Source organism: Nicotiana tomentosiformis, chromosome 10 (genome assembly GCF_000390325.3).
Source record: "Nicotiana tomentosiformis chromosome 10, ASM39032v3, whole genome shotgun sequence".
In the NCBI taxonomy this organism is placed as follows: Eukaryota; Viridiplantae; Streptophyta; class Magnoliopsida; order Solanales; family Solanaceae; genus Nicotiana; species Nicotiana tomentosiformis.
This window is the reverse complement of record NC_090821.1, coordinates 39,472,433-39,493,191: the sequence shown is the minus strand read 5'-3', so window position 1 is coordinate 39,493,191 and position 20,759 is coordinate 39,472,433. Positions and strand designations below refer to the sequence as shown.

General features: G+C 38.9%; 1 protein-coding gene across 1 annotated transcript; it reads left to right on the top strand.

Moving 5' to 3' along the window:
- The first annotated feature begins 13,599 nt into the window (after positions 1–13,599).
- LOC138900043 (uncharacterized) lies at positions 13,600–14,562 on the top strand. Its single transcript, XM_070186746.1, has one exon. It carries the CDS (start codon positions 13,600–13,602, stop codon positions 14,560–14,562), a length of 963 nt encoding a protein of 320 aa, XP_070042847.1.
- Positions 14,563–20,759: the final 6,197 nt, after the last annotated feature.

Here is a 20,759-nt window from a genome sequence, read left to right as displayed (position 1 = left end):
AGTACTGCCTTTCTTTGCATCAAGACTAAGCATTGTCTCCTATTTTGTATGAGTCTAAGCATTGTCTCCTTAACTGTATAAGGCTAAACATTGCCTTCTTCGCATGAGGCTAAGCACTGTCTCCTATTTTGCATGAGGCTAAGCCCTGCCTCCCCTTCTTGCATACAGCTAAGTACTGCTTTTAACTCAAGATTAAATGCTATTTCCTTTACGCCATCTAAGACCTAGCATTATCCTCTACTCACCCAGGTCTAAGCATTGCCCTCATCTTACCCAAGACTAAGCCTTGTCTTGTCTCTTCTTCATATACAACCAAACATCATATTTTGCATCTCATGGGCTGAAATATCACCATTTTGTTCAAAGGCGTCATGGTCTGAAGGCATCCTCCTCATAGCCGGAAGACACCATTCCATGGCACAAGGATCTCTTAAAAGTGCACATCATTATTCAAAGGCATCATGGTTTAGAGGCACCATTTCCATTGCCCGAGGACATCATTTCATGGCCTGTGAATTCCTTATCACATGATTCATGGCCCAGGACGTCATGGTGTAAGGACACCATCCTCACCGTCCAAAGACAACCCTCATGATCCGAAGGTAATTTGCATCATGTTTAAATTCTAGCAATAATCCATATATACTTGCATGCATCGTGTTTTAAGTTTTGCAGGTAATCCAGGAAGTAATTGTTCTCCTAACGGGAGTAATCTTCGCTCCGGTTTTCGTTCAATGTTCACATCCTGTAATTATTTCAAACATAACCTACCACCATCAATTGTCCGCCTTTTAAACTCTGACCGTTCAGATATTTGCTCAGTAATACATCCATAACGTTTCAGATTCACATCGATGACTCCACATAAATTCATCTGATACTGTCCTACCCCAAAATAATCTTTTTCAAAGCATAAAACCATCCCTATAACAACTCCATCGGTTCAGCGCACCGCTGGATCTAGAACTACACGCGACATAATTCCCGTAACACCAGGGATATGTAGGCAATTTAGGATCCAGGGTTCGGCCTCCATTTTTTTTAAATCACCTCATTCGGTCAAAATTGGTCATTATTTTCTTTACCCGATAACTCTTTCATCATTCCCGAGTAAAGAGGGGTAGTTGTTGATACCCAATTTTGCCCTCATATTTTTTAAATAATATATATACTTTCAAAACATCATTTTTTGCATCATTATTTAGTTTACAAATCTATACAAGCATTTTCTATAATTTTCCATAATTTTAGAGCTTTAAAATTGATTTTTCTGTATTTAAATTTGCTTGAATAATTATTAATTATTCCTTCAAATTATTTTTGTGATGCCTTAGTTACCTAAAATTATTATTTGCACCTATAATACATGTTTTAAATATTTTTACTTCATTTTATATAATTACATTAGCCTTTTGAGCTATTTATCTAATTTTACAATAATAGCATATATTCATATACAAATGCTCCTTATTTATACTATTTTTGCCAAACAAATAGCATTTTATATTTTTATAATGCTAAATCTATTTTTAATCATTTTAGTGCATAAAATATTTTTTACTCATTTACTAAATATTTTGAAAAATTATTTTGCTAAATTATATTTGTTTAAAAGGCAAGCCTAATTTTTGAGTGATTTCGTGGATCAAATTGGCTCAACACCTTAGCCCAGAACCCCAGCCCAAAGCCAAATGACCTTCCTTTAAAACAAACGACCCGGTCGGGACCCGTTTTGTATGACCCGCCCCATCTTCCTTCAATCTTAGCCGCCTCCCCAATCTTCTCCAAATCCGAGTAAATCAAGAATTCCCTCTGTGATTTATTTTCCTTTTACGCATTATCTCAATGTTATTTGGAAGATTATGGTGTTACTTGGTACTTGCCTAAACATGGCAAGTACCGTCTCTCCGATTCTGCCCATTCACTTCAAACGTTTGAATCTGGACGATATCTCGTCCAGGCTATATTGGGTCCGATTAGCCAAGCTTTTCGGTCAATCTTCGATTTCTGTCGAATTAGGGTTCGGAATTTTATTCTTAACCTTTTACCCGTTCCATTAATGATAGCATATGGTACTTTCTTTCTATATTTATATTTGATTGATTGTTTTCCTTCCTTGTTTGCTTGATTCCTACTACTATATAAACCCCTCCCCTTTCCCCTTTGAGAGAGACTTTTAATCACTCGGATTCACTAAAAATCGAAGCTATTACTCTATTGTTCTCTTGTTCTATACTCTGATTCTTGGTCGGCTGAAAGCCAAGGCCATTAAACGACCTCCTCCAGTGCAAGCACTGCTCGGAGCCCATTCTCGACGCTCTTGTGAACTCTGAAGCATCAGAGATCTGGGGTTCTTGCTATTATGCTCTTTATTACTCTTTTGAATTTGCTACTGGTTAGTATTTTTAACCCTTGCAATGTTAAATTTCTTTCTTTACTTCTGTATACCTATATGTGTTTGAATTACATAAGCATGATTTAATTGTGAGTCCCTAATATCGCACTACTGGGATAATGTTCAATACTCTTTGTCATTCTGTGTTAGTTGAACGCATGAGATAATTTACTGCTTTGTCCTTAGTTTGTATTAGGCTAATCTGTAATCTTCACTACGATTTGCACTTCTATGTTGATCCTTTGTTTTACTTGAATGAGTTATGCACCTCCAGCATCTGAATATATTCAGTTTTGAGTCTCAATGCAAGTCCATTTTGATATGAATCTGACTACTGTGACCATGTGTTGTTAGTTACAAAATTTCTATCTATGGAAGCCACCCGCACTTGAATGAATCCTTTAGCGCTAAGTTCTGTGTCTGTTTGACTGCTCTTTGTGTATTAGTCCCAACTATATGAAATACTGCTTCAAAGTTTTCTCTAAATATATTTCCTTGCTATCCTAATTTTAAGATAAATACTCCATTTTTTCTATCAACTGTGACCTTGCTTCTATGCTAATATGTTTCCCAGTATGCCCTTTGGCTCATTTGCTACCCTGTCCTTTCAGTAAACATCACAATGTGTGCCCCTCATCATGTCTACATACTGATTAACACGGCACTAGGATGTATACTTAACTTAATTTGGACCTTTAGGTCTCAACTAGTTTAACTTCATGCATCTGTAGATGATAATCTATGTATGCCTGTAAACCTGCTCTTCTCCTAATTCTTTCAACTTGGTGTATTACTTGATTTTTGTCCCTCTATCACTATACACTCTCCTTACTTGCTACTCATGCTATTCTGAATTCTCATTCTTAGCCGGCTGAAAGCCAAAGCTATCTAGGTTCTATTGTTGGCCTCCCTAGTGTGAGCACTGCTCGGGGTCCAATTGAGGCCCTTGTGAAGTCTGTCACACTAGGACTTGGTCCTAGTCACTCCCTCAACCACCAAAACTGTTCTTACTATTCTATTTCTCTATCATGTACTGTGTATCTATATTGTTTGTTCCAAGTAGTGCAACACTTGATGCTGTGGCTAAGTGAATTGATTTGGACTCTTCTATGGACCCTTGAGTCGTGTATTGAACGTGGCTCTTTGTTGAAGGCCTGGGTACGCTGTGTAAGAGATATGGAGGGCCCAGCAATGCTGGGTATTTTTTTTTATTTGGGCCTATTGTGGGCCTGTTCACTGTTATGTAATATTGTTACTTTATTCATTATTGGGCCTTTAATAACCTTTGTATAAACAATTGGGGTTGTTAGTAAAAGGGACTAGGGTAGAGTTTAATATTTACCTACGACGGGTAGATAACATGCCTATAGGACTTAATAATATGTTTGCTATATGTGTCATTCACTCTCTACGCACACGGTAGAAATCATGCCATTAGGAAAAGCACACACTCACACTACTTGTCTACTAGCAAAGCATGAGCTCAAATGCCTCCATTATCCTTGTTGCTACATGGTATTAGAAAACCTCTCCATAGGAAATAAATATCGTTGAACTTTCCTTCGATCTGCATCGCTGCAGTATATCCACTAGAGATCATGTCTATTGGATTTTAATCATCTCATTTGTATTGTATCGCACTGTTCACCTAGAAAAAATTCCTATAAGGTTAAAGTATAACAATAAAATCAGTTCCAAGTGCTAATCGTTAAAGATCCTGCCTATATGATACCACAATTCGCCTTAATAACTGTTAATGATGCCCCTCTCAACATTGTTTATTGTTCACTTAGACCACTATCAAAAGCATGAGTAATTCTGAGTTTCTCCCGATAGATTCCATTGTCTTTACTACATAAATCACTTAGACGCAACATCTACAAGATTAATAACTGGAAATCTCCAATTTCAACAATCAATATACGACAACTGTACAATCCTGTCTATGGGCAACACTTGGTTTCTGAAACTGCATGCATGCCTTAATGCCTTATCACATAGAAATCATGTCTATAGGGATTTAAGTTCTTAATTATGAACTGCTTAACATAAAATTTGTCTTGCATGCATTTGTTGCCTAAGTGTAGAGGCAAACTTGAGCCTTAACTGCCTATATGTGAAGTCCAACGTGTTTTGTATGTGGCCTAGTTTTGACATTTTTGAGCAGCGTAAGTGAGGTCTAGAACCATCCAAAGTAAAGGTCCGATACCTCATGGACCATAGGTATGGGACGGGTAGTGCACGTATAGGGTACGACTTATAATTGAATTAGAACGCTTTTAGGTAACAACTTTAATATAGTAATCGGGTAGCAGGGGATGATAGTCTGTCCCTGCTTAATAATATGAGTAGCACCCCATCTTGAGGGAGTTACGAAGTATTATTTATGTTGCATGGGGTGATCCTTTAGGTTAAAAAACTTAGGACCCCCCTCCTCTTTATATGTTGTTATTAGATCTAAATAGTTGTATCCCTATATTCGCAATAAGATATGTATTAATCGTGTTGTAATAAAGTTCTTTGACTTTTAATTTCCCTTTGTTTATTTGATCACCTAGCTTAATCGTAATCCACATAATCTTAGGTTCGGCCGGGACCCATAGTTGTGGATCTCGAGGAGTGCCTAACACCTTCTCTTTGAGGTAACTTGAGCCCTTACCCGATATTTGGTGGCATTGACTAGTCAAACATAGTTATCTGCATAATAGGTGCCCTAACGCATCTTAAAAATCGTTAGGTGACAACTCTTCTCCTTTAGCACTCTATCTCCCATTCTAAAAGGAGTATGTCACGTGTCGAAGCTCACTTTTCCTGAGAAAAACGGAGCGCGACAACCCATCCTTCCTGGGTTTTGCTAATGATGCTCCCAAAATATTTTTTTGATTTGATTTGCACACAAAGGTAACATAAATACAATTGTACCCACCTCAACATCTATCACTTTGTATAATTCTCATTAGTATTTCCAGTCACTCACAACAACAATATTTCCTTGGCTTATTTGGCCATTCACAATATTCTTTATTCCTGGCACGATGGCCGTATTTCATATTCCACACTTTCTCCTCTTTCAATTTCAAAGATCACCATCAAATATCAACATACAGAATATTTCAGCAATCATATACCTCAAATTCATTAGTAATGAAAACTTTAAACACAAAAGGTTTCTTCCCAAAGAATGGGGCATACCGACCAATAATAGAAATACACATCAAAATGATACACAATCAATACACCATTTATTCTTGCAATACTCTTTCCCAGAAATAGTAATATACAATTTTAACGCCTGAGTATGTGAAGTCGAGCCACACTGGATATATTTATAAAGCAAAGCATTAATTAAAATAGCCACTTATGGGCATGAATTGTGTACAAAAGTTTTTAGGCAATTCTATTTTTGAAATCATTTTTAAACAAATGAGTCGAGGCTCATTTCATATTCTTTATCACACCCTCTCATTTCATTGGCACCACTAGCCACAATTATAACTTAAATTCTTGGCACATTGGCCACACTCCATACCCCCAATTCACCTATATCACTTCTAATCATCTTTATAGATTATCAACAATAAGACATTTCCAATCAAGACTTTAGGTACACATATGAGCAATTAAGAGTCTTAGGCATATTGAGATTTTCTCACACAATTTGGCATTGTAGCCTTCATTTGAATCATGACTCAAAGACATAGCATTTTAATACACATATCATTCTTGAACACATTCCCAAAGGATAACATAATGTGATAGGAACATTCAGAACACGTTTGGAATACATAATTCTCGGCACTTTTCTTATTCGGCACAATCGAATTTATTGGGAACATATAGGACTATAGAATAAGGAAACTTGAGGCAACCATACTTGAAACTTATGGGAACATCGTGTAATTCATTTCTAAAAGAGTAGTTTATCCAACATACCTCGCTTTGAGCTTTCCTTAAATCACTACAACGTTCCAAAAATTCTAGCAATTCCAATCTCTTAGATGAAGAACTTGTGAGATTTCCTTATTGGATTTCAAAGCTTGGACAAGATATTGATGAACAAAGCACTTGAGCTTCTTCCTATCTCTAGAACACTCTCACTTCTCTCTAAATTAATTAGATAATTACCCCAAAATAAACCCCAAAGCCTATTTATCAAAATGGGGTCAGATTATGAAAATAGGAAAATGGACCCTCCAAAATCAGGTATGCGGTCGCACAATGGGCTGTACAATTGGTATGCAGGTCGCACAATGGACCGCAAAATCGGTGCCCAGAACTGGGCTATGCTGGCCAGGTTTGCGACCATTTTGCAGTCGCATAACTAGTTTTGCGACCACATAATGATTCTGCGGTCGCACATCTGACCGCAGAATCATATTCTTCCAGCCTTTGGTAATTTGGTCATAACTTCTTGTAGGAGTGTTCAAATGATGAACGGTATGAAGCGTTAGCAACTAGACTCAGAGATCTTTCATTTTCTAGGTAGACCATCACATAACTCGTTACATATGTGTAGATATGCTCGTCCAAAATTTGGTCTTATGCGTACCTATTTAAAACTTTAGTCTATCATGAAATTTCCAACTTGACTTGGACTTAGGTATCTCCTTAGACCCCACAACACTTTTAATATGCCTCGTACACTTACTATCATATCCAATTGACATCCATCATATTAATAGTCCTCGTCTATAGACAAAATAATATTATTAGCGCACATCAACATTTTTAATAGCGCTAAAGTACTTCAAACTTTTTCGGGATGCTACAGAGGGCTATCCAACAAGTACAACTGATATAACAACAAAAGCATAATTTTCATGAACTCATCCCACTATAGGAAAACAAAACACATGAAATATACATAAGGAAGGGCATCCCACATAACTCTATTGCGGCGCGTAACCCGATCCCAAACATATCAATCAACATAGGGATACCCATCGTGCCACAATGCTCGTGCTCACCAATCACATGTGCATCAACATCAAGAACGATAGAGTGCACAAATATAATTGTGGAAAGATGAATAGGCGCAAACCAATATGGAGAAAGGAAAGCACAAGTATGGGGCAATAAGCAAATCAACATCACAAGGGCCATCTCGCCTATATTTCCATAAGGCCTAAACGAGAATAAACATGCGTGGGAATAATCATGTACCCTTACAACCCATCATAGCATAAGATAGCAACATATAACATAGACCAGAGTACGAATAAAATCCATTCCGCTCGATGATACACCTACAGTAAAATTTGCATAAGAGTAAGCAAATCCAATCCAATATAGAATACACATCCTCATTAGGCCAATGAATAGCCCCCAAACCATTTCCGATCATTCCCAAATAGGTATATGACCCCAAAAGTTCATAGCAACCTATCCATAACACATACCATCAGATATCCAAATCTTAACATATCTTCACAGTCTGTAATCGAAATATAGTCTGTCTACGATAACATCAAGTCTCTAAACCTCATGAATACTAGAATCTCCATATCCGATCCCCAACTTCACTACTCCAGTGACTGATACATCACTCACACTCCATCATCTTATAGAAAATACTCACATAGATCTTGTGAGTCACAGAGAAAAACCTGAACCTTAGCAGCCCAAAAGCAGACGATCACCATACATCGCACAGCTTCTATACCCGTAAAGGACATAAAACCCGATCCATGGCCATAACTATCGTGAATCCTTCAAAACCCATAACACATAATAAAATTATTAGGACTGATTTCCCTCTAACTCAACCGAGTCAGGCAAACTGCCAAACCAAGAAGTAACTCAACCCGAAATGCTCGCTCTCAAGGAACCCTCCGTGAATCTGAAGTTGTTTCTTGCATCTCTCTAATACTGACATATAGAGTCAATAATGATATAAAAGTACCGAAAGTGTAGATACCATATAATATAGATCCCAATTCCTATCTATACACTAATTCGAAAAATCCTTAAATACCACATATGTGTCTCAAACTCATCAGAACCTTCTCGATAGTCATTTACCTTGATCTAAATCATTCTCGATGAAATCTTTCTCAAATCATAACCAATCTGCATGCATAACCTAGTCCAAGAACTAATATAACGTCTGACCATGCAATCCGATCGTCGATAGTAGGATCCCCCACTTGGCTCGAAGCCATAAAATACATCGTTTGTAACCCATAGCACCCTTTCTTAGTAGCTGCCCCGATCTCCCACTATTAAACAACTGAATACTTCATACACCAATGTGACTCCAGCCATAAAACACTCAAAAGACTCTGCCAAGTACATATTCACCCTAGTAACCGTCAAGCCAACTTCCTCAAATGCTCTGAATTGATAATATATGCAGTCATCTGAATAGAAACCGCATACGAGACACACGATCTCAATTATTCACTCCTGAGATAGCCTACCGGCTAGCATCAAATCCAAACCTTCCCACGACCCCACCATGGTTATCATAACTAGGCAACCAATTAATCCATCCTAAGTCCGTACTCATCACCCAAATACAAGAATGCACTTCATTCCACAAATGATCAACTGGAAGCTCGATCAGTGCATCTGCATCAAAGATTAGACAACACGTCGCACCGATAATCAAGCATCCATAGCCCTTTTGTAGTCCATCCACAACATCACAAATCATCGGTGCACATTGATACTTGGTGCTCAACATTACATACGGACGTTTAGGAAGAATCAAAGTTGCAGGCTTCAAGCTGAAATAGGGTCGCATGATAAAGAAATAAAGAAGGGAAATTTCCTAAATGCCCTGTAGCCTCTCGAAGATAGGTATGGGCATCATCATACCAACCTGAAAGACTATACTAGACACTTGCTCATGACTCGCAGAACCTATGAACCTAGTGTTCTGATACCAACTTGTCACGACCCAAAATCCCACTACGTCATGATGGCACCTAACCCATTGCTCTAGGTTTGCAAGATAATATAAATTACAAATAAACTGTGAAATCAACAATATATATAAAAGAAGCTACAACCGATTTCAATACAACTACCCCAAGGACTGGTAGTACAAGTCATGAGGCCCTATGATTTAGATTTACAAAGCAGATATGAGGAATAAATATAATATCTGTTTGAAGTTTACATAAACAGAGATGAATCCTAAACTACCCTGAACAATAGGTAGCTTGAATCTGGAATGCATGTACGCCTTCAATGCAAGGCTCCGTCTTCCACAGCTACGTAGCTCCAAGATCTGCACGCAAGGTACAAAAGTATATCATGAGTATAGTTGATCCCATGTACTCAGTAGGTATCTTCACTAACCTCGGTGAAGTAGTTACGAGGTTTTTAGGTCAAAGATACTCACTAATATAACCAGTGTATTTAAATTTGTCGTAGAAGCAATACCAGAAAAACCAAATAAGAGTACAAGAACAAATATACGAAGCAGTAAGTGATTACTGAAAGAAATCACGGTCAGTTTTCTCAATATCACAACCAATCCTTTTCTTAAAGCGATAACCACCAAACAACATAGTAAATCTGCAAATCTTCATAGTATGAGGAATGTGTTCAAGATATCAAGTCAAATGGCACGGCAACACCCTTCGTGCATTTATCTCATCCTCACCAAATATATGAATGTATGTCAAATCAATTGGCACGACAACACCCTTCGTGCATTTATCTCATCCTCACCAAGAATATGTACAACAGTACCAACAAGATAGAAGAAATACCAATAACAGTAACAACAATGTGGAGAATACACAGGTAGTAATATCAAACAAGGCAAAGCATGCAGACATGGTGGGAAGAACATAACTAATGATAGCAATTAAGGTCGGAGAATATAAATTTCACTATCTAGCAAAGTAGAAGGTTTAGATGAGAGCACAAGAAACGAGGAAAGGCATAAATGTAAATATAACAAACAAGACAGAAAGCATGATTTTGACAGATAAATAGATAGAAAGCGTGCCTAGAACAATAACAAATAAAGTAGGAGGCGAAGGCATGACAACAATAACAAGTCACATAGAATGGATAGGTGCAGCAATGACAACTTGAAAAGAAGACATAAATGTATATACAATGGCACAACATCACCCTTCATGCTTTATACTCTTCCTCACATGATTATGTATATGCAATGGCACGGCATCACCCTTTGTGCTTTACACTCTTCTTCACATGATAATGTAAATCAATGACACGAAATTATCCTTCTGCTGAATAATGTATATGGAATGGCACAGAATCACCCTTCGTGCTTTACACTTTTTCCACATGATAATAAATATGCAATGGCACGACATCACCCTTCGTGCTTTACTCTATTCCTCACATGATAATATATATGCAATGGCACGGCATCACCCTTTGTGCTTTACACTCTTCCTCACCAAGCATATGTATATCAATAACAAGTAAGGTAGGAAGCATGGATAACATCAGGAAGAATGGTTAAGCAAATACACCACGGGAGCATCAATCACAACTCTCAAACCAATAAACAATTCAATAAACCTCAAGAATGCTATTGTTCAAGTATTTCGACAAAGCTCAAACATGTTTTTCAACGAAAGTATGGAACCCAAGTACCTCAGAATTACAGTCATAGACATGTATTCGTGATTAGGTATAGTGATGACCAAATTTAGCACATTAACAGTTTCACAAAGAGTCCGTCAAATCTAATCAAGTTATAATAAGCTAAATTATGGTTTTTAGCATTGAAATCCATATTCATATTATTATAGAAGTCAAGTAAAATATGAAGCAAGAAAATCATATATGCCAATAAGGCAAAGAGAATCGTATAATCTACCCCGAGAATGGATAACCTTGGCACATGCATAAATGCTCGTCACCTCACATATGCATCACCGTCGCGTGTAGCAAATAATATTATTTTATTAGAAAAAATTTCTCCAACAAAGTTAGGTTAGACACTTACCTCAAACAAGTCAAATCGATGCACTAGAAGTGCCATCCCACACAAATTGACCTTCGAACGACACGAAACTAGCCAAAAGCAACTCAAAATCATCAAATAATGCCTTAGGAGCAAACCCAAATGATAAAGGTCGAATCTTTAATCAAATATACAATATCAAACAAAAGGTCAACCTGGGGCCGCACCCCAAAATCAGATAAAACTAACAAATTTTGACATCCCATTCGAATACGAGTCCAACCATACTAATTTCTTGCAATTCCGACTCTGAATCGAGGTTCAAAACCCAATTATTCACTTTAGAAGAGTTTAGACACCCCCCCCCCCCCAATTTCTCTTTTAGATTCACTAATCAAATCCGAGTCAACAATACGTACCCCAATCCTTGTGGTGAAAATCCCCTTCAAAATTTTCCAAATCATAGCTCCCCATCTCAAAATATGATAAAATAGCCAAAACCTTCGAAATAGAGAACTTTATAACACTGTCTAGGTAAACCCTTTGTGATCGCGGGACCAGCTTCACGATCGCGAAGTACAAATTTCACTGCCCACAGAAATACTCTTCGCATTCACGAAAAATACCTCGCGAACGCGATGCACTATGATGCCAAACCTATGCAAATGCAGCAACTATCTCGCGAAAGCGATGCTAACTCCACCAATCCCAGCTCCCCAATGAGAATGCAATACCACTGTCATGAATGTGGAGAACAACTTGCTCAATCCTTTGTGAAGCACTCCTCCTGTTGTGACCGCGATGAAAAAACTACCGGTGGCCCCAAAACAATCTTCGTGATCGCGATGACCAACAATCCAGCACCAGAAATCAGAGGATCCCTCAATGCCAATATGAGGAAAATGATCTGAAATCACTCCAGAACTCACCTGAGCCCCTCGGAACAACATCCGAACATACCAACAAGTCCCATAATATAAAACAGACCTACTCGAGGCCTTAAATAACCCATAAAGACATCACAACAATGAATCACACCTCAAATCAAGCTTAATGAACTATTTCAAATTTTCAAATTCGAAACTTATGCCGAACACGTCTAAACATCTCGGAATTACCTCAAATTTTGCTCACAATTTCCAAATGACATAATGAACATGTTCCAACTTCTGAAACAACAATCTGAACTCAATAGCATTAAAGCCAACTCTGGTTAAACCTATGAACTTTTCAAACTTTCAAATTGCCAACTTTCGCCAAATAGAGCCAAAACCTTCTAGAAACTTTCAAATGCAAAATCGGGCATATGACCAAGTCCAAAATCATCATCCGGACCTACCGAAACTATCAAAAATCTGATCCGAGGTCAAATACACAAAATTCAAACTTGATCAACTCTTTTAACTTCAAGTTTCTCAAAAGAGAACCATCCTTCAAAATCAATCCTGAACCACATCAAAACCAAAGCCGACGATACACACAAGTCATAATACACCATATGAAGCTATGAAAAACCTTATACCACCAAACTGAATGTAAATTCTCAAAACGATTGGTCGGGTCGTTACAATGCTCAAGAATCAAGAGCAATCCAACAAAGTGAGGTGAGAAATGAATCAAGTGGAGGCTTCTCATACCACTTCAATCAAGAAAATTGAGACTCAATTGGGTCAAATATCTTCTCAATTGAATGTGAGACCACAAGGATCATTGCCTAGTGACAAAATACCAAATCTAAAGAGAGATGAGGAAATAAAGCGTGTGTTTGCCATTTCCACAAGGCGGAGAAAAATCCTAAAGAAGAGATCCATTGTAGTTGAGAATGATGATGACGAAGAGGAGTTTCCTCTCAAATATTCTTTTCCTAAGGTTAAGAGTCCCAAAGTTCTTGAGGTTGCTCTTCCCAATGTTGATGATTTTCTAAAGTTGATGAAGTTTCTAAGAAAGATGTACCTCCCATGGTCAATAAGACACCCAAGGTGATTGAAGTTCCCAAGTATGAGGTGCGAATAGTAAGTCCAATTGTTGTTGAAGAGGTGAACCAAGCACCTCTCAAAATGGAAAGTAAGTCCCTTCAAAGGAGAACGAACTAATCAATGAGGCAAACAAGAAAGCACCTAGGGTGTACCAGCAATTATCGAGACCGCCTCCTCCATTTCCACAAAAATTTGCAAAGCAACAACAACAAGGTCAATTACAAAAATTCTATGATATGTTGAATTAAATCACCATCAATGTACCTTTTGTGGAAGATCTCGAAAAGACGTTGGGTTTTGCTAAATTCATGAAGGACTTGGTCACTAAGATGAAGAATATTAATTTTGAGACCATCAAGGTCACCCACCAATATAGTGCAATCATCTCACAAACCGGGGTTAAGAAGATGGAAGACCTGGAGACTTTTAATATTCCTTGTGCTATTGGGTTGACAAGCTTCACAAAAGCTTTGTGTGATTTGGGGACAAGTATCAACTTGATGCCTTATGCCGTTTTCAAGAAGATGGGCTTGGGTGACCGAAAGCCTACATCAATGAAGTTATTAATGGAAGATCACACTTTGAAGCGACCATTGGGCGTTCTTGATGATATTCTTTTCAAAGTGGATCAATCCTACGTCCCCGCAGATTTTGTGATTCTTGACTGTGAAGTGAATGTAGAAATACCAATCATTCTTGGTAGGCCTTTCTTGGCTACCGGGAGGGCCATATGTGATGTTGTATTCGGAGAGCTAAAATTCCGGTTGAATGATGAAGAAGTGGTCTTCCACATCCAAAAATCAATGAAGCATCCACATGACTATGGAGTGATATCCGTGATTGATATGGTAGATGAAGTGGTAGATGAGGATATGCACGAAAAAATTGTATGGATGAAGCTTTTCATGCGGTTCTACTCAATTCGGATAATGACACAATGGGGGGGTTACATTGAAGCCGTGATGGCTTTGGAAGGACTTTGTTCCTTCTCTTACAAGACCGAAACATTGTCCCTTGATTTGGAAAACCGGATTATTCCTCCTACTAAACCATCTATCATTGAGCTACCAAAGCTTGAGTTGAAGCCTTTGATTTCCCATTTGAGGTATGAATTTCTTGGTCCTAATGAATCATTACCCGTTACTATCTCATCCTTTTTGTTTAGTGTGCATGTTTCTTTATCGCTTGATGTGCTTAAAAAGCACAAGTTGGCATTAGGATTGACCATTGCGGATATCCGGGGAATAAGTTCATCCTTTTGTATACACAAGATATACTTGGAGGAAGGGTGAAAGCCAATTGTGGAACACCAAAGAAGGCTTAATCCTCCTATGCAAGAAGTGGTCAAGAAGAAAATCATAAAATGGTTAGATGCTGGAGTAGTGTATCCAATCTCGGATAGCACTTGGGTAAACCCAGTACAATGTATGCCAAAGAAAGGTGGGATGACCGTGGTTCTCAATGATAAGAATGATCTTATTTTACTCCCTTTTATTGACCAAATGTTGGATCGGTTAGTGGGAAGGTCCTTCTATTGCTTTCTTGATGGTTACTCGAGCTACAACAAAATTCAAATTGCCCCCGAAGACCAAGATATGACGACATCTCTATGTCCTTATGGCACCTTTGCCTTCAAGAAGATGCCATTTGGTCTTTGCAATGCTCCGACTACCTTCCAACGATGTATAATGGCTATTTTCACCGGCATGGTGAAAGACTTTCTTGAGGTATTCATGGATGACTTTTCCGTGGTGGGTGATTCTTTTGATGGGTGTTTGGCTAACTTTCCCAAGATTTTAAGAAGATACGAAGAAAAAAATCTCGTTTTGAAATGGGAGAAGTGCCACTTTATGGTGGAGAAAGGCATTGTGCTTGTGTATAAGGTGTCCAAAAAGGATATTGAAGTTGATCCAACAAAGATTGATATTATTTCCAAGTTATCCTCCAAATACCGTGAAGGGTGCAAGAAGTTTTCTAGGAAATATGGGATTCTATCGGAGGTTCATCAAGGACTTCTCAAAAGTGGTGAACCCAATGTGTAAATTATTGGAGAGAGATGCCATGTTTCACTTTGATGAGGCTTTTATGGTCGCCTTTGAGGAACTCAAGAGGCATTTGAAAACCGCTCCTATCATTCAAGCTCCTAATTGAGAGTTGCCGTTTGAGTTGATGTAATGTGGATGATGTCACTGTGGGGGCGGTGTTGGGCCAAAGAGTAGGCAAGAATTTCCATCACATTCACTATGCTAGCAAAACAATGAATACCGCTCAAGTGAACTATATGGTAACTGAAAAAGAACTTCTTGTAATTGTTTATGCTTTTGACAAGTTTTGTTCTTATCTTGTAGGTTCAAAGGTGGTGGTGCATTCAAACCATGCTGCAATCCGATACCTTTTGGCAAAGAGGAGTCAAAACCAAGGTTGCTTTGATAGATATTACTCCTGCAAGAGTTTTACTTGGAAATCAAGGATAGAAAGGGAATGGAAAATCATGTGGCAGACCACTTTTCTCATCTTGAGTTTGGTGGAGGGAGAGCTTTGGAGGTCAAGGAGATCAATGAATCCTTCCCCGATGAACAAGTCTTTGCAGCCACAATTGTTGTGGATGATGAGTTTCCATGGTACACCGATATGGCCAATTTCTTGGTGAGTCGGTTACTACCTCCAGGGCTTCCTTTATACCAAAAAAGAAGTTTTTGAGGGATAGTGACTCATACTATTGGGATGAACCTTATTTTTTCGAGATATGTGTCGACAACATTATAAGGATATGTGTCCCAAAAGAGAAAAGGGTGACGATCTTGAGGGCTTGCCATGAATCTCCTTATGGTAGACATCATGGAGGAAATAAGACAGCGAATAAGGTTCTTGAGTGTGGATTCTATTTTCCCACTTTGTTCAAAGATTCCAACACTATAGCCAAAGCTTGTGACCAATGCCAATGTCAAGGCAACATTCCATGAATAAATGAAATGCCTTTGAATCTTATTATGGAGGTGGAGTTGTTTGACGTGTGGGAAATTATTTCATGGGACTGTTTTTGAGCTCCTACAACAACAAATACATCCTTGTGGCGGTTGAGTATGTATCCAAGTTGTTGAAGTGGTAGCTCTACCAAATAATAAAGCAAGAAGTGTCACTGCGTTCCTCAGGATGAACATTTTCACAAGGCTTGAGACTCTAAGAGCTATCATAAGGGATGGTGGTTCATATTTTTGAAATCAATCATTGGCCACGTTGCTAGAGAAATATAGGTTCCGACATAAGGTTTCCACACCGTATCATCCACAAATAAATGGAAAAGTAGAGGTCTCCAACCGAGAGATAAAGAGCATCTTAGCTAAAACTGTCTATGCTAATAAGATAGATTGGTCAAGAAAACTTTATGATGCTCTTTGGGCATATAGAACGTCCTGCAAGACACCAATTGGTATATCTCTATATAAGCTGGTGTTTGGAAAGGCTTGTCATTTGCCGGTGGAGTTGGAGCATAAAGCTTTATGGGCCATGAAGAAGCTCAACTTGGAATGGGTTGATGCGGCGAACTTGAGAGTCTCTCAACTCAATGCAATGGATGAATTTTGATTTCAAGCATATGAGAGTGCTTCTGTGTACAACCAAAGGATGAAATACCTTCACGACAAAAAGATCATGAAGAGGGAGTTCTACCCCGGGGACTTGGTTGTCCTTTACAACTCGAGGTTTTAGTTTTTCCCGGGCAAGTTGAAATCAAAATGGCATGGGCCATTCAAGATTGTGCATGTTTACCCATTTGGTACCGTGGATTTGGAGTCTGATGATGGTAAAAGGATCTTTAAAGTGAATGGGCAACATATTCTCATTATTTGGGTTCCATTAATTCAAGAATGGTGGTCTTGGAAGTTGAGTTAGGGGAACCCCAATAACATCGTGAGTTGTGTTTGGTATTGCGTCATCCTACGACGATAAATAAGGTGATTCTTGGGAGGCAACCCAAGTGTTTTGTCCCTTATCTCTTTTACTTTAATTTTTATCTTGTTAGTGTAGATTTATTTTTAACTTTTTAGCCTTCTTTTAGCTTATTGCTTTGATGAGATTGGTGATTAAAGTTTGAGTGCACGTGAAGAACTTGGCCAAAAGTTTCCTCAATGTTAAGGGAAGTTCTCAAGTGAGGCGGCATAGATAGGGATCGTAGCTACGCTACCTTGCGTAGCTGTTTTCAGTAGATAATCAATATTTGGTGCTCTAGGCTATGCTTTGATGTGCAGCTATGCAGGGGTCACCGTAGCTATGTTTGACCAGTTGTGACATCACTTAAAAATAAATCACGTAATATTAGTTATTACTTGAAGGTCAAAACACAACATATGTTTTTTACACCTACACACAAAACTCCTACGTACACACTTCTCTCTCACCTCTGCACTCCTACGCACATACACACCTTCTCCGCCACTACTTCTTTTTCTCCGGTCAAAATTCCAGCAAGCTCGACTAAGCTTCTCAGGTATGATTGAATCTCTTCTCTCGCATTTTTCAGCTTACTCACTGATCTTCTTCTCATCTGCAAATCCCGCATCTGGGGCAATTCCTCACCGTATGTCTAGTATCAAACACTCAAAACAAGCTCTCGGTGGGCATGACTGCTAAAACTGACCCTGGCGTGGTTGGCTAGACAGACACTGAAGGCACCCCATGCAGGAGGTGCATTGGATAGTGGCTAAGAAAAATAAGCAACCTGAGACCTCCGAATAGACAGAGCACTACTAGAAGCTGGAAGTGCTGAGTGAACTAGGCGGCTCACATAGCCTCTGCCATGATGGGCTACAGCTGGAGCACGAGCACCACTATATCCCCCCGGAATCTCAAGTCCTCTTGGCCTCCCTGTCCTCTATCTCGTGGCCCATATGCCCTCCAACCTCCACATGATCTCTACCACCTGCTGATACTGAGTGTATCTCTCCAACTCTCGAGCCTTGTTGAATCTAATACCATAATTGAGCGCCTCGATGAATCTGCGGCATAGTTCTCCAACTGTAAAATCCAAGGCAGCTACATGTCTAGACAACTCATTGAATCTTATAGTATACTCTGACACTAACATGATCCCCTGACGCAGATGCTCAAGCTCTGTGCACCATGCAGCACGAAGGGTCTAGGGAACAAACTCTCTCTCAACAATATCTCTGAAAACTGATCCCAGATGAGTGGGACTGCATCATCTGTCCTACCCTCCTCGTTAGCCTGCCACCACTAGTACACTACTCTTGACAGCCGAAATATAGTAAAAGCAACTCCACTCACCTCCACAATACCCATGGTGCGGAGAATAAAATGGCATTTCTCTAGAAAATCCTGCGCATCCTTGCCAGTCGTGCCACTGAAAGAAGGAGGATCACACTTCTTGAACCTCTTAAGTCTCCTTTGCTCCTCCTCAGATGCCTCCGGCATGACCTCAAGTTGAACCGGTATAACGAGATGTGCTGGAATGACACTCGGGACCTGATCAATGTGGACTCACTGCTCTGGAGTACGGGCCACGGGAGTCTGAGCTAAAGTACCGAACATGCTCAAGAACTGTGCTAGGGTCTCCTAAAGTCCAGGGGAAACAACAAGCGCCTCTGGTGCATATCCCCCAATCGAAACTACTGGTGGCTCCTCAGTCGCTGCTCGAACAGGGGCTCTAGCTGCACCACGTTCCCCTCTTCGGCCTATACCTCGGCCCCGGCCTCGCACGGCTGTAGCAAGGGGCATGGGTGTATGATCATCGAATGAAATAGTACGTGTCCTCGCCATGTCTGAGAGAATAGAAAGACAAAGATTCAGATTTCGAAGTCAACAAATTTGCACGATAAGGAATCAAGAAAGTGGAATTTCCTAACAATTTCGTAGCCTCTCGAAGATAAGTACCAACGTCTCCGTACCGATCCGCAAGACTCTACTAAACTTGCTTATGAGTCGTAACCTAGAGCTTTGATGCCAACTTGTCATCACCCCAAATTCTACCTTAGGATATCGTGATGGAACCTAGTCTCTAAGACTAGGTAAGCCTAACAACAAGATAATAAGAAAGAAAGAAACAACTAAAAACATGATAGGAATCTAAATACTGAACCACAATACAATATTTCTCAAAACCCGTTGAAACTGAATCATAAGCTCTATAGAAAAGTACTAAACTCTCAATATAAATCAATGTCAGAATAAATGATAAACAGTAATAAGAGATAGTAGAAGGTCACTCAGAGGCGAGCGGACGTCGAGCAGGTATACCTTGAAGTCTCCAAAAATAGTGAAATGATCATTAGCATCCGGCACATGCAGAACTACCCGGATCTGCAAAATAATGTGCACAAGTGTAATATGAGTACATCACAACGGTACCTAGTAAGTATCAAGATTAACCACAGTAGTGTAGTGATGAGGTCAGGTGAAGACACCTACTAGGACAAGATAAATAAAACAAGACATAATAAAGACAAAATACCGAAAAACAAGGAAATGAATATTAACAAAGCAGTTTAATAACGTAAGCTAATGACAAAATTTAAAGCAAGAACGAAAATAGAAGGGAACACATAATGAGAACCACAAGTAATCAAATACGGATAAAAACAGGTAAAACAAGGAAGAAAACAACAAGATCTATTCAACCACTACACCCTTCTCAACATGGAATGTACAACACGAATCACAACCACGGTACCGCCTCATATTTACATTTCACAACTCAAGTCTCAATCTTTTCTTATATCACCGTGTTAGCCATACATTTAGTTTTTTAAATTATTTTCTCGAAATAGCTACACGCGTTGTAGCCCCCTTATCTCACCGCGTTGATTCAAGTAATTCCTTTACTAGCAACATGCGTATCAAGGTCATCTTATCTCACCGCATGCATATCAACCCCTATCCTTATACCATCGCATGTGTATCAATATCACAACACATTAAGAACTCGCACCACAAGTGCCCCTATGCCACAACTTGTCAAAATCAACAATACCAATGTTTCCACAACATATAGTCCATGGCTCAACCACAATGTGTACAAAAAACACATTAATGACATAATAATTGAGAAATACTCAATAAGGAAAGATATCTAAAAAATCAACAACTTAAACCTCAATGTGATAATAGCTTTCACAACTTCAATGTCAATAATTCCAACAAAAAGATCATTCCCATGAAATAACAACTTCAAGTAAGAGAAATACAACAATAAAGAGGTAACAAGACAATAAGGAAGATAACAACTTCAACTAAAGCATGTGAGAGAAAGTATAACAAGCAAGAGATAGAACAAGTGCTAACAACGTCAAACAAAGCATGAAAGAGTAGATTATCACATGTGAGAGTAGATTAACAATGAAATATATAACATGGTATGACAATTCAATTAAAGGCATGGAAAGAGTCTAAATAACCTAAACTGGTCAATTAACACATATAGCCCGTGTACACACTCTTCACCTCGTGTACACGTCTTTCACGTAACACAAATAGC